Source organism: Hemitrygon akajei, chromosome 9 (genome assembly GCF_048418815.1).
Source record: "Hemitrygon akajei chromosome 9, sHemAka1.3, whole genome shotgun sequence".
Classification (NCBI taxonomy): domain Eukaryota; kingdom Metazoa; phylum Chordata; class Chondrichthyes; order Myliobatiformes; family Dasyatidae; genus Hemitrygon; species Hemitrygon akajei.
The window spans coordinates 31,074,194-31,089,847 of record NC_133132.1 but is presented as its reverse complement, the minus strand read 5'-3'; the positions used below and the strand labels follow the sequence as shown (position 1 = coordinate 31,089,847).

The following is a 15,654-nucleotide window of genomic DNA, read 5'->3' as shown; positions in this document are numbered from 1 at the left end:
TCTCTCCTACATAGCCCTCCATTAGTGTGAAATACTGTAAGACATTGTACACAATCTACCCCTTCTCTCCTACATAGCCCTCCATTAGTGTGAAATACTGTAAGGCATTGTACACAATCTACCCCTTCTCTCCTACATAGCCCTCCATTAGTGGGAGATGCTGTAAGACATTGTACACAATCTACCCCTTCTCTCCTACATAGCCCTCCATTAGTGTGAAATACTGTAAGGCATTGTACACAATCTACCCCTTCTCTCCTACATAGCCCTCCATTAGTGGGAGATGCTGTAAGACATTGTACACAATCTACCCCTTCTCTCCTACATAGCCCTCCATTAGTGTGAAATACTGTAAGACATTGTACACAATCTACCCCTTCTCTCCTACATAGCCCTCCATTAGTGTGAAATACTGTAAGACATTGTACACAATCTACCCCTTCTCTCCTACATAGCCCTCCATTAGTGTGAAATACTGTAAGGCATTGTACACAATCTACCCCTTCTCTCCTACATAGCCCTCCATTAGTGGGAGATGCTGTAAGACATTGTACACAATCTACCCCTTCTCTCCTACATAGCCCTCCATTAGTGTGAAATACTGTAAGACATTGTACACAATCTACCCCTTCTCTCCTACATAGCCCTCCATTAGTGGGAGATGCTGTAAGACATTGTACACAATCTACCCCTTCTCTCCTACATAGCCCTCCATTAGTGTGAAATACTGTAAGGCATTGTACACAATCTACCCCTTCTCTCCTACATAGCCCTCCATTAGTGTGAAATACTGTAAGGCATTGTACACAATCTACCCCTTCTCTCCTACATAGCCCTCCATTAGTGTGAAATACTGTAAGGCATTGTACACAATCTACCCCTTCTCTCCTACATAGCCCTCCATTAGTGGGAGATGCTGTAAGACATTGTACACAATCTACCCCTTCTCTCCTACATAGCCCTCCATTAGTGTGAAATACTGTAAGACATTGTACACAATCTACCCCTTCTCTCCTACATAGCCCTCCATTAGTGTGAAATACTGTAAGACATTGTACACAATCTACCTCTTCTCTCCTACATAGCCCTCCATTAGTGGGAGATGCTGTAAGACATTGTACACAATCTACCCCTTCTCTCCTACATAGCCCTCCATTAGTGTGAAATACTGTAAGACATTGTACACAATCTACCCCTTCTCTCCTACATAGCCCTCCATTAGTGTGAAATACTGTAAGACATTGTACACAATCTACCTCTTCTCTCCTACATAGCCCCCCATTAGTGTGGAGATGCTGTAAGACATTATACACAACCAGTCGTGGAAGCTCTCCTCCTGAAGAACTGATGTTTGCATTAATACAACTTCGATTTCTTTATAATTTCTCAAGAGGTCCCAGCATATGTTTCACACTGTGACAGTGTAAAAACAAAAATAACAAGAACACTTTCAAAATAAAATTACCCTTGCCGAGCTTAATTCCTGACAAAAGAATACCAGACCCGCTTTTCTGAAGTTAAGAACAAAATAATGTTCTATAGAACATAGAGCATTGAGCACACTACAGGCCCTTCAGCCCACAATATCATGCTGACCTTTTTACCAATTCTACAGTCAATCGAACCCTTCCCCTCATAGTCTTCCGGTTTTCTTTCATCCATGCGCCTATCCACAAAATTCTGTATGTCCCTAAAGTATCAGCCTCGAGCATGACCCCCAGAAGTATGTTCCTTGCACTTACAACTCTCTGTGTAAAAATCTATCTGACATACACTCTTATACTTCGTCCAGTCAGTTTTACAAGAATGTCTTACTGTATTAGCCATTTCTGCCCCTGGGGGAAAGTCTCTGGCTGTCCACTCATCTACGTCTCTTATCATTTTACACACCTCTTTCAAGTCACTTCCTGTATCTCTGTATAAACCCGTCCAGATTTCTCAACGGTCCATGGCCCATAAACACCCCCTCACTATTCCTCTTTTATTTGATATGTTATTGTAACTTAAATAATTTCTCATGTCTTGTACTGAACTGCTGCCACAAAACAACAAATTACACAACATTTGTCAGTGATTCCGAATCTGATTCGACAGCCAGGTGGTCAGGCATACCTGAAATACGAGAAGGGCAAGGTAGGAAGTCACCTAGGGGCCTATGCCAGTTTGGTGGCTACACTCTGTTCCCGGCCACACATCAGATGAACTTTGCTCCTCGGCCCTCCCTCAATTATTGATGCAATGGACAACCCACTGGTGGTACAGTAAGTTGGGGATGTTAAAAAAATTATTTTTTTCAGTTGCTTTAGTCAGCCTGTGTGAATGTACTGCTGATGGGACGTAATGTTTCCCTATCAGAGGACAATATGTGTGAGGGAAGCGCTGTGGGGGGGGGGGGGGAGCTTCTGTTTATCATCCATAATGTAATATTTCGGCGTTCAATGCTCCTAGTGGCAGTGGAACTGTCAAACTGCACTTCAAATCTCCGGGAGAAATCTTAAGGCATAAGAGGCGTAAACAAGGAATGTCAATGACCACAAGGAAAGATGCTTTTGGCAAACCATTTAAGATTTCTGAAAGGTAGAATAATTTCTGTTCTTTAATTAAAGCTGTTATGTTTTGTAACTTCAAAATATTAAACTAATTCAAAGGAAAACATGGGAGGCCAAAACGTGTGTGTCCAGCTTAGGGTTTATTTTAAGCGAGGTGCAAACATATCACGTGTTAGCATGATGATACATGCAATTCACTTCACATATTCTTACATATAACCCGTAGTTATTTAGATGAGCAGTAATGCTTAATCAACTAATATATACACAATATTACTCAAACATTACTGAAATATTAAATACACAACAAAAGCTTTTCTTTCTGTCATCCATCGGGGACATGGATGTTGTGAAGCTCTCCCTCACCGTTTCGCTTGCATGCTAATTACTACTAATTATTTTTGTTAAAACTTGCCAGAATTCCTTCCCAGGCACATATGTTCTTGATGCATTTTGCTGGCATAGCGCTGTACATCTGGGAAAGATCATTGAAAAAGAGTCAAACAAGTTTCTGCAGCATGTCAGTGAGGTCGCAGCAGTGAGGTGGCCAGTCAGTGAGGTCGTGGCAGTGAGGTGGCCAGTCAGTGAGTTCACGGAGGTGGAGCGGTCAGTCAGTGAGGTCAAGGCAGTGACACGGCTGGTCAGTAAGGTCACGGCGGTGAGGCGGTCAGTCAGTGAGGTCACGGTGGTGGTGCAGGGGATGGTTTCAGATCAATGTGATGACTTTTTGCGTGTGGCCGATGTAACTTCAGTACCCTGTCTCAACAAAATACTGCAGTTGATAAAAATCTAAAATAAAAACTGAAATAGTTGGAACTAAACTCAACAAACTCAGAATTTCAAAACCCAAACCCATCGCTTACATATACAAGCTAAACACTTCACAAAAACAGAAATACAATCCAACAGACACAAGCTGGAAACTTAACCAAATCGCATCTTCATTTTCTCAAACTGAAATTCGATCATGGTTCAAACTAAAACCCTTGCTAACTCTGGGGATAGCAAAGTCCTGGTAACGTAGCAGTTACCACCCGCGATCTTGCGACCATAATCGAGATTCAATTCCCACCACTGTCTGCAATGGCTACGGCACAGTAACACAGCGGTGAGCGTCACACTCTTACAGAGCCAGGGACTTGGATTCAGTCAATTCCACCGCTGTCTATAAGGAGTTTGCATGTTCAACCAGTGGTTTCTTCCGAATACTCCAGTTTCCTTCCACACTCAAAAGACAAATGGTCACAAAATATACTCAGTATAAGCTCACACTCGGTACAAACTCACACTCAGTATCGTCCACACTGAACACTATCCGACAATCTTAACTGTCATTACAAGGAAGTAAGTTAACTGCAGGATTATCATAAACTGTAACAGTGATTTTATGGTCATTAACAATTCAGCTTGCAGATCAGAATAGGTCCACATGAACACAAATGAGGTCCAAAACAATATAACTGTGTCACAATCCAGTGCAGAGAAACAATATAACTGAATCACAGTCCATCTCCAGTGTATACAGATAGAATATAACTGAATCACAGTCCATCTCCAGTGTATACAGATAGAATATAACTGAATCACAGTCCATCTCCAGTGTATACAGATAGAATATAACTGAATCACAGTCCATCTCCAGTGTATACAGATAGAATATAACTGAATCACAGTCCATCTCCAGTGTATACAGATAGAATATAACTGAATCACAGTCCATCTCCAGTGTATACAGATAGAATATAACTGAATCACAGTCCATCTCCAGTGTATACAGATAGAATATAACTGAATCACAAACCATCTCCAATGCAGACACGGATAACAATATAACTGAATCACAGTCCATCTCCAGTGTATACAGATAGAATATAACTGAATCACAAACCATCTCCAATGCAGACACGAATAACAATATAACTAAGTCACAAATCAGCTCCAGTGCACACATTGATAACAATATAAATTAACCACAAACCACCTCCAGTGCACACACAGTAAAGGACCCAACCTGCGGTTATATTGCACAGATAATCCAGTGTTGGTAGGTAGTCAATTGTTAAGCAGAGGTTTGGAAAGGATTTGGAAATTGTTACCACGTACAGAGGCAGAGAGGAATTAAATCGATGTGTTTAGAGGGACGGTGTTCAAATGTGTGGTGTGATCCTCACGATCGCTGGGATCTGCAGGGCTGGGAGGGGCAACAGAAACACAGAAGTGAACTCTGTATTTAAAGCTGGAGGAACACTGCAGGCCTGGCAGATTCTGCAGAGGGAAATTGACAGTCAACGTCTGGGGTCGAAATCCTTCATCTAGACTGGAAGAGTTGAGGGACGATGCCCGGTATAAAGAGCTGAGGGGAAAGGCTGGGGCATGATTGGTGGATGAGGTGAGGGGGAGTGACAGGGAGATGGAGAAGGGGAGATTGGGAATAGGAAGAGAGGTTGGAAGGTGAAAGGTGGAGGGAACAAGGGGCTGTAGGTGGTGGAATCCGATGGGAGAGGAAGGTGAAACGTAGAACAAAGGGCCAGTTTCTTTATTCCATCCTCGATCGTCCTGTCCTATCAGATTCCACCATCTAGAGTCCTTTGTCACCTCTACCCCAATCACGTCCCTGCCTGCCTGTCACTGTTTCACACTCTAATACATTTATATATACACATATTTATTTCCTATAATTGAATATTTTTCTGGACATCTGCCCTCTACTGTTAGTCCAGGTGAAGGGTTTTGACCCGATTCGTTGACCATATATTTCCCTCTGCAGATCAGACTTGACCTGCTGAGTTTCTCCAGCTTCTTGTGTGTAAATCCCAACAAGTTTGTGAGAGGATGAGACCTCCTGCCATCACCCTCCGCCCATTCTACCCCTAAGAAAGGAAGGTCAGGTGACAGAGTGATTGCATTCTCCATTCTACCCCTATGAAAGGAAGGTCAGGTGTAAGAGTGATTGCATTCTACCCCTATGAAAGGATGGTCAGGTGACAGAGCGATTGCATTCTACCCCTATGAAAGGAAGGTCAGGTGTAAGAGCGATTGCATTCTACCCCTATGAAAGGAAGGTCAGGTGTAAGAGTGATTGCATTCTACCCCTATGAAAGGAAGGTCAGGTTTAAGAGCGATTGCATTCTACCCCTATGAAAGGAAGGTCAGGTGTAAGAGTGATTGCATTCTACCCCTATGAAAGGAAGGTCAGGTGTAAGAGCGATTGCATTCTACCCCTATGAAAGGAAGGTCAGGTGACAGAGCGATTGCATTCTACCCCTATGAAAGGAAGGTCAGGTGTAAGAGTGATTGCATTCTACCCCTATGAAAGGAAGGTCAGGTGTAAGAGTGATTGCATTCTACCCCTATGAAAGGAAGGTCAGGTGTAAGAGTGATTGCATTCTACCCCTATGAAAGGAAGGTCAGGTGTAAGAGTGATTGCATTCTACCCCTATGAAAGGAAGGTCAGGTGACAGAGCGATTGCATTCTACCCCTATGAAAGGAAGGTCAGGTGTAAGAGTGATTGCATTCTACCCCTATGAAAGGAAGGTCAGGTGTAAGAGTGATTGCATTCTACCCCTATGAAAGGAAGGTCAGGTGACAGAGCGATTGCATTCTACCCCTATGAAAGGAAGGTCAGGTGACAGAGCGATTGCATTCTACCCCTATGAAAGGAAGGTCAGGTGACAGAGCGATTGCATTCTACCCCTATGAAAGGAAGGTCAGGTGACAGAGCGATTGCATTCTACCCCTATGAAAGGAAGGTCAGGTGACAGAGCGATTTCATTCTACCCCTATGAAAGGAAGGTCAGGTGTAAGAGCGATTGCATTCTACCCCTATGAAAGGAAGGTCAGGTGACAGAGCGATTGCATTCTACCCCTATGAAAGGAAGGTCAGGTGTAAGAGTGATTGCATTCTACCCCTATGAAAGGAAGGTCAGGTGACAGAGCGATTGCATTCTACCCCTATGAAAGGAAGGTCAGGTGTAAGAGTGATTGCATTCTACCCCTATGAAAGGAAGGTCAGGTGTAAGAGCGATTGCATTCTACCCCTATGAAAGGAAGGTCAGGTGACAGAGCGATTGCATTCTACCCCTATGAAAGGAAGGTCAGGTGGCAGAGCGATTGCATTCTACCCCTATGAAAGGAAGGGCAGGTGGCAGAGTGATTGCATTCTACCCCTATGAAAGGAAGGGCAGGTGTAAGAGCGATTGCATTCTACCCCTTTGAAAGGAAGGTCAGGTGTAAGAGCGATTGTTGCTGTTGAAGAATCTCACCCACCTCTGCTCTCCTCCTGATCCCTCCACATCTTCCCCTTCAACGCTCGACTCCAGCTGCCGATGGGCTCCCCGGATCTCAGCTTGTCCAGGGCGTCCTGCAAGACTGGTTTCAGCCACGGAGGTCCGTACCTTCTGGGCAGGGCTGGAGGCAGGGCCGGCCACTGCTCCTTCTGTGGCGCCTCCTGATTTGCCCTCCCGAAGGGCAGGAAGGAGAAACGCTGGAGGCCAGGAGGAGAACCCAAGGCTGTGTGAGGTGCCCCCTCTCTGTGGGGTGAGGCCCTCCCAGCGACAGTGCTGTCTCCTACAAAGCCTGTGTGCATGAACAGTAGACTTCCAGCCATGAGGTAAACCATAATGAAGGTGAAGAATCGTAATGGCTTCCTGTGGAAGCAGCGATGTATCTTGATCGCTAGTCTGGCCATTCCCAACACATAACTTTCCTTTAGTGCATTGTAACGTCAGGGCAGCGACGTGTAAAAATATAGATCTTTAAGACAAGCATTCCAAACAGAGAAAGGTTACAAAATATTTTGTAATCCACAGCTAGCGCAGCCATGCGATTGTCCTGCTGCTCTGCATCGACTTTCTCCCAACTTTGTGCTTCATCTGTTTTGTGTCTCCTTTCAGTGTCGGTAGAGTCACCAAATGAGCCTCGTAAAGCTTTCAACATCAGGAGAGAGTCACCAGACAAACCTCGTAAACCTCCTTTCAGTGTCGGTAGAGAGTCACCAGACAAACCTTGTAAACCTCCTTTCAGTGTCGGTACAGAGTCACCAAACGAGCCTCGTAAACCTTTCAGTGTCGGTAGAGAGTCACTAAATGAGCTTCATAAACCTCCAGGCTAATCGCTTACAATGTCACTATTACTGTCGTCAAACTCAGGAAGTTAATTATATCCCTCCGTGAGTAAGAGACAGACCCGATCCAAATCCTTCCTCATCTTAACCTGTCTCCACTCCTCACCCACCCTAACCCACCTAACCCAGTGTGCCTGGAGGTGGTTAATTGTATCCCTCCATCAGTAAGGGACAGACCTGACCCAAATCCTTCCTCACCTTATCCTGCCTTCACCCCTCACCCACCTAACCCAGTGTGCCTGGAGGTGGTTAATTGTATCCCTCCATCAGTAAGGGACAGACCTGATCCAAATCCTTCCTCACCTTATCCTGCCTTCACCCCTCACCCACCCCCAACAATGGTCCGCCTGGAGAAGGTTATCCAGTTGGCCAAAGTTCTATCCACTGAGATAGTGATTGGTTGAGCAGGTTGTAATTTTATATTCCACTCGTCGGCTGTCTTAGCAAAGTTTCTTGATATCTGTTCCCTGTTTAAATTCTTCGGAAACCCTGAGGCGGACTACTGACTGAGGACGTTTATCTGGTAATGAAGAGCGTAGAGATGGATTGAAAGCAGATGAATGGACACGTGTCTCAATTTCCCTTTGAATGGCAGACACAGCATTCTCGAGGGCATCTTTTCTACCCTGTGGAGTTTATACCCCTAGACCCATCTTCATCACCCCCTCCACTCAAACTACCCTCCCATTGCTTACCCCCTTCCTTTCATACAAATGAAGCTTGTTTAGATCACTCGGGGTGGGGGGGAGATCAGGGGTAAGAAGCAGCAAGTCTGAGACAGTCTCTCTCCAGCAGCTCGACCCTCATTCCACCAGGATGCACCTCTGCAAGAGAACAAAACAATGGTTTATTATTGTCACACGTATCGACAGGCAGAGAAAAATACCCCAATACCCCATCCAGATCATACCACACTGAAGTACATTGTAACCAGAGGCAAAGGAAAATACCCCATCCAGATCATACCACACTCAAGTATATTGTAACGAGAGGCAGAGGAAAATACTCCATCCAGATCATACCACACTGAAGTACATTGTAACCAGAGGCAGAGGAAAATACCCCATCCAGATCATACCACACTGAAGTACATTGTAACTAGAGGCAGAGGAAAATACCCCATCCAGATCATACCACACTGAAGTACATTGTAACTAGAGGCAGAGGAAAATACCCCATCCAGATCATACCACACTGAAGTACACTGAGGTAGACACAAGAAAACAGAAAGCAGATATCGTGTAGCTGCAACGGAGAAAGTGCAAGGTCTGACACGAGGTCGACTGGGACATCAAGAATTCATCGCTTAGAGTACGAGTCCAGTCAAGAGTCTGATAACAGTGAGATAGAAGCTGTCCTTGAACCTGAAGCTTCTGTACCTTCTGCCCAATGCGAGGGGGAGAAGAGAGAAGGCCTGGGGTGGGAGGGGGAGGAGTTTTTGATTATATTGGTTGCTTTCCCGAGACAGTGGGAAGTGTAGAGGGAGTGAAGGGAGAGGAGATCAGTGAAGGGGATGGACTCAGACGTGCTCACAACTCTCTGCAGTTTCTTGTGGTCTTCAGCAGAACAGATGTTGTACCAGATATTATGTAGTGACCAACATAGAGGCAGAGAAGCAGGGAGGAGGTAGAGAGAGGGGAAGAAGTGGAAGGGTGGGGGGGAGAGAAAGACAGGTGGAGAGGGAGGAAGGGGGAAAGGGGAGGAGAGATGAAGAGAAGGGGAGGGGAGAGGGGGAGAGTGGGGAGAGGGAAATTTGGCAATTTTGAGCAATTTAGAAAACACTAGAAGAACTCAGTATATTTATGGAGGGGAGTAAACAGTCAGTAAGCCTCTTCATCAGAAATGTAAAGGAAAGTGCTATGTTTTGAATCTTCAAAACATTAATCTATTTCAAAGAAAGACACAGGAGTCCGAAATGTGCGACAAACTTCAACTAAGCTGGTAGTCCTTCCTTTCACACCACCTTCTTATTCTGGCTAGTGCCCCCTTTCCTGTCTGGTCTAGATGAAGGGTCTTGACCCTTAGTGTTGACTGCTCATTTCCCTCCATAAATGCTGCCTGATCTGCTGTTTCCTCCAGATTTTTTATGTGCTGGTCAAGATTTAAAACATCTGCAGAATGTCTTGAATTATGGCAAATGTCAATTTATAACCCTAACAGGAAATTACTTTTATTGATCAGGGATTGCATTTTCCAGTTGTAAACAAATTTGCAAAATGTCAGCAATTCCAGTAAAAATTACTGCCAGTCATGCCCAACTTGACTGAAAATATACAATAGTATCAGGAACAAACCACACGGTCCCTCAGGTCTGCTCCCCTCTTCAGTGAGATCATGACCGATTCTGTGCCTCGTGTCCTTGACCCTGCCCAATCCCTGATGTGAACAGTAACCTTTCTCCATCTGGGAGATGTTCCCTAGAAGTCAAGTTGGATTGCCTGCATCTGCAGTTGACTCAGTAAGAGATGAGGAACTGCTGTGTGCTTGATGTTGCTGAAACGTGGCTCCAAGACAACATTCCATGCACCATCAATCTTCAAGCCTTGCCACTCGGGGACTTGTGCTAATAACAATTTGTCATTCTATGTGCTATTGAACCTATATTTACTGTGCACTGTGTGTGACTGTATGCTCTGCATCTTGCACCACCACCACGGAGAAACACTGTTTCGTTTAGCTGTATACATGTGTATGGTTAAATAACAATAAACTTGAACCTGATTCAACGACTCTGCCACCTTTGCTCTCTGGGGTGGCAATTCCAGAGAGCCTCAATACAGTGGAGAGCATTCTGATTGGAGGAGCCTCCAACACACAGGATTGCAAGAGGCTGCAAAGGGTTGTTGAATCAGCCAGCACGATCGCAGGCGTGAGCCTCCCCACCATCGAGGACATCTTCAGAAGTCAGTGCCTCGAGATGGAGGCATCCATCACCATCCGTGATGTGCCCTTTTCTTGTTACTACCATCAGAGGGAGGAAGGAGGCTGAAGACCCAATCTCAAAGCTTAAGGAACAGGTTCATTGCCTCTGCCATCAGGTTTCTGAACGGTCCATGAGTAATACCTCATTATTCCTTTTTTTAATAAGTAACTAGTGTGACTAAAAGAATTTAAGAGGTAGGTTTTGAGGCCGTTATCAATAGGCAATGCCTCAAAAAGATGGCATCCATCATCATCATTAAGGACCCTCCCCATCTAAGACATGCCCAGTCCTCGTTACTACCATCAGGGAGGAAGATTAGCCCTGTCTGCCCGAAGCCTGAAGACCCACATTCAATGATTCAGGAACAACTTTCTCCCCTCAACAATCAGATTTCTGAATAGCCCATGAACCTAAGAACATGGCCTTGTTATTCCTTATTTTTTTGCACTATTTATTTTTATGAGTTTGCTCTGACACAAAGCCTCAAATTTCACATCTTTTAAGTGGTGGATAATGAGCCTGATTCTGTGGTTCTTGCAGGAAATGCATTGCACTGCCATGCTTAGAGCTTCGAAAGACATCAGAATGTGGGTCAGCACAACAGTGGCAGTTTTTGTAACACTGATTCACAGCACTTTGAGAGAGACAGGGAATGCAGTTTCATTGCTACCGGAATCACACAGGGCCAGATTGGGTTAGCTCCACAAAATAAACATCACAGTTTAAACTCTCGCTGTGCAGGTCCCTCAGAATCTCTCCCATGGACTTCTCACAGTCCCTTGGGCTGAAATAGTTTAATTATGTTCCTGCATTTCACTTGGGTTCAACATTCAGCCGACCCTCAAATAACAAAAACAGGGTCTTTTAGCATTACATCGTTAGTTTTTATATACATATGCACTCAGTAGCCACTCAATGAGGTACACGTGTTCACCTGCCCGTTAATGCAAATATCTAATCAGCCAATCATGTGGCAGCAACTCAATACATAAAATCATAAAGACAATCATAAAAGTTGTTGTTCAGACCAAACACCAGAATGGGGAAGAAATGGGATCTAAGTGACTTGGACTGTGGAATGATTGTTGGTGCCAGATAAGGTAGTTTGAGTATCTCAGAAACTGCTGATCTTCCAGGATTTTCATGCACAGCAGCCTATAGATCAGGGTTCCCAACCCTTTTTATGCCATGGACCCGTACCATTAACTAAGGAGTCCATGGACCCCAGGTTGGGAACCCCTGCTCTAGAGTTGACAGAGAATGGTGCAAAAAAACAAAAAACATCCAATGAGCAGCAGTTTTGTGGTGAAAATGCCTTGTTCATGTGAGAGAGGTCAGAGGAGAATGGCCAGATGGGTTCAAGCTGACAGGTAGGCCACAGTAAATCAAATGACCACACGTTACGACAGTGGTGTGCAGAAGAGCATCTCTGAACACACAACACGTTGAACCATGAAGTAGATGTGTTGCAGCAACAGAAAACCGCTCTGGATTCCACTCCTGGAATTAATTAAGTGGCCACTGAATGTATATTTCTTATTGTGATTTATAGTATATTTTACTTATTGAACTGTACTGCTGCCTCAAAAAAACAAATTTCACAAAATAAATAAGAAAGAGAAGTCCTGATTAAAGCTATATTTTAATCTTGTTGTTTTACCTCTCTTTTTTTCTTTGTTGAATGTGATTTTTACATCACAAAGCTATACTGACTCCAGGAACTTTGGGTGCTGCAGGTCTATCCCATCAGTAAGCCGCTGGTTGATCAGAGTAGCTGGACTGGGTGGCCGGTGTGTCAGAGGACTGTCAGAAGATTATATCTTAAACCTTCCAGTAAAATGGCAGCGGGTTCAGTCACAGCGGCTTCTACAGGGTCAGCAAAAGGTGCTACTGTCCTATTTAAACATACCTTAAATGATCGCAAGATGCTGCTGAATATTAAGAACTTGAAGTACCGCAGGTCTAGCCTGTCACTGAGTTGCCGCTGGCGGATTAATGAAGGAGCTGCTCATGGTGCTACTGGCTGAGTTGAAGGAGGCTTATAGCCTAATGGCAAGTGACTGGCATCGTCACTTTTCTTGTGATCACAAGACCCTTTGGACATGGTTAATGTGGAATACAGCAAGTTCGATTCACTGATGAGAGCAGGGGCGGATGGCAGGGAAGCTGTGAGGCCTCAGTTGTAGCAAGCACTATGCCTCAGGCCACGGTGTCCCCTGCTAACAGCTGCCGGGTGAGAGGCATCGGAAATGGCACCTGTGCTCCACCTGGGGTGGTGTGGCACAGCATCCAGGCTGGAGTCAGCACTGCCCCCAAGTGTTTGCTCCACAGAACAATGGTCTCAAGGTCTGGACTATATGCACTATGTATTTTGTGTGACTGTATTACTGATATCTTGTATGTGGGAGGACTAGGCCTCAAGCCACAGTGTTACCCGCTTGCAGCTGCTGGGAGAGAAGCACAGGAACCCGAGCACTCCACCGGGGGCAGTGTGGCGCAGCATCCAGGCTGGAGTCGGTGCTGCCCTCCAGTGTTCGTTCGGCAGATGACAGGCTCTATTCTGGTCTAGCAACGTTGGATGGCCTGAGTTTGGACTCTTTTAATTGAGTGGCTGTACCTTGTACCTTATGCGTGCTATGTGTACTTTGTGCCGTGTGTGACTGCTGGTACTGTGTTTTTCACCTTGACTCCGGAGTAACGCTGTCTCATTTGACTGTATTCGTGAGTATTCATGCATGGTTGAAAGACAATTAAAATTGAATTCCTTTCCAAAATCACCTCCCATCACCCAAGAAACAGAAACTAAGGACTCAAGTTATATTTTATTTATCTTTCACAGTGGCTTTCTGAAAATAACTATTGCTGTGTTTAACAGGATATTTCGTCATCTGCCCTTGTCCAGATGTTGGATTTCATCCAGGTTACTATCTCACAGCAGGCATTGTACCCTGGAGAGTTTCTTTGTATTTATAAAGATCAAATAGCTGTGATTCCTCAGGAAACCTGTTCCATTATTCAACTGGACGTGTCTCTCTGTCGACTGTGTGTACCTGCCTTGGCTCAGTGACACGAATGCCATCAGCAAATAAAATCCATCAAAGAGCAAAAAACACGGATACTGAAAATCTAAAATAAACATAGAAATTCGCAACAGATCAGTCAGCATCTGTGGAGAGGGAAACCGAGCTGGTGTTTCATTACAGGTTAAAGGAAACAAGTTCCCCGCCCACACACACATTAATAACCCAGGAGATGATCTCTTTTCATTACAACCACCATCCAATGAACACCAGCTCAGTATTTTTACTCTCTTTTAACTGTTCTTCAAAATCTGTCACCCCTGAAAATCCTAAAAACTGCTGGTGTCGGAAATGCTAAACTGAAACACACAGCATCTGTGAAATGGGACACTGTAAACATTTTAGATTGAGGACCCTTCACCGCATCCTACCACCCTCATGAGGTTTGCTCTTCACCGATGACTAAACCTGGATCTTTTAACCCTTTAGGGTTAAATCGGGGGTTGCTGGACAACGAGGCCTGAAGGGTTGGAACACTGATCTCAATAAATAAATAAACACAATCTTGCTTCTCCACAGTCCTGATCTATTTTCCTGTGCCTAATGAAGATGCCTCCCACATCTCATGTTCCCCTCTCACTTGCCTGGTCCCTAGGGTTTCAATGCTTAATTTTCAACCACAAAACTCACCTGGGAACAAAAGAATGCTTTAATTTTCACGATCGATCTCCGAGGCAGCAAGACACAAGTGGGATTCTTGGTCATTTTGCACTGACAGGGCCATACGTGGCTCTCATTACCAACACCGTTCGACTGCGGGTCCTGTGTGTCGTCACCAATTAACTCAACTCTGAAAACTCACACTCGCTCCTCAATCACACTTTATTTACTTTGCACAGGGAGAACAACATGCCCCTCATCACCACACTGTTCTGAAGACTGAACAGAGAAATGGCATTTTTATACAGAATTGACTAGCAGTTACGGATATTAGATAGATAAATAGATAGATAGATACTTTATTCATCCCCATGGGGAAATTCAACTTTTTTCCAATGTCCCATACACTTGTTGTAGCAAAACTAATTACATACAATACTTAACTCAGTAAAAAATATGATATGCATCTAAATCACTATCTCAAAAAGCATTAATAATAGCTTTTAAAAAGTTCTTAAGTCCTGGCGGTAGAATTGTAAAGCCTAATGGCATTGGGGAGTATTGACCTCTTCATCCTGTCTGAGGAGCATTGCATCGATAGTAACCTGTCGCTGAAACTGCTTCTCTGTCTCTGGATGGTGCTATGTAGAGGATGTTCAGAGTTATCCATAATTGACCGTAGCCTACTCAGTGCCCTTCGCTCAGCTATCGATGATAAACTCTCCAGTACTTTGCCCATGACAGAGCCCGCCTTCCTTACCAGCTTATTAAGACGTGAGGCGTCCGTCTTCTTAATGCTTCCTCCCCAACACGCCACCACAAAGAAGAGGGCGCTCTCCACAACTGACCTATAGAACATCTTCAGCATCTCACTACAGACATTGAATGACGCCAACCTTCTTAAGAAGTACAGTCGACTCTGTGCCTTCCTGCATAAGGCATCTGTGTTGGCAGTCCAGTCTAGCTTCTCGTCTAACTGTACTCCCAGATACTTGTAGGTCTTAACCTGCTCCACACATTCTCCATTAATGATCACTGGCTCCATATGAGGCCTAGATCTCCTAAAGTCCACCACCATCTCCTTGGTCTTGGTGATATTGAGACGCAGGTAGTTTGAGTTGCACCATATCACAAAGTCCTGTATCAGTTTCCTATACTCCTCCTCCTGTCCATTCCTGACACACCCCACTATGGCCGTGTCATCAGCGAACTTCTGCACATGGCAGGACTCCGAGTTATATTGGAAGTCTGATGTGTACAGGGTGAACAGGACCGGAGAGAGTACGGTTCCCTGCGGCGCCCCTGTGCTGCTGACCACCGTGTCAGACCATCTGGTAAACTGTATGTTTGAATGCTTACTTGGAAGATCAATTGTCATT

General features: G+C 44.7%; 1 protein-coding gene across 5 annotated transcripts in view; it reads right to left on the bottom strand.

Annotated features, from left to right (window-relative positions):
• Positions 1-15,654, bottom strand: part of LOC140732995 (sialate:O-sulfotransferase 2-like) — a 450,507-nt gene that overhangs the window by 212,067 nt on the left and 222,786 nt on the right. For all 5 annotated transcript variants that reach the window (XM_073055731.1, XM_073055733.1, XM_073055735.1 and 2 more), the window contains one exon: positions 6,817-8,496. In XM_073055731.1, the coding sequence (XP_072911832.1) occupies positions 6,817-7,237 (421 nt within the window). In that variant the 5' untranslated portion in view covers positions 7,238-8,496. The remainder of the gene's footprint in view (positions 1-6,816; positions 8,497-15,654) is intronic.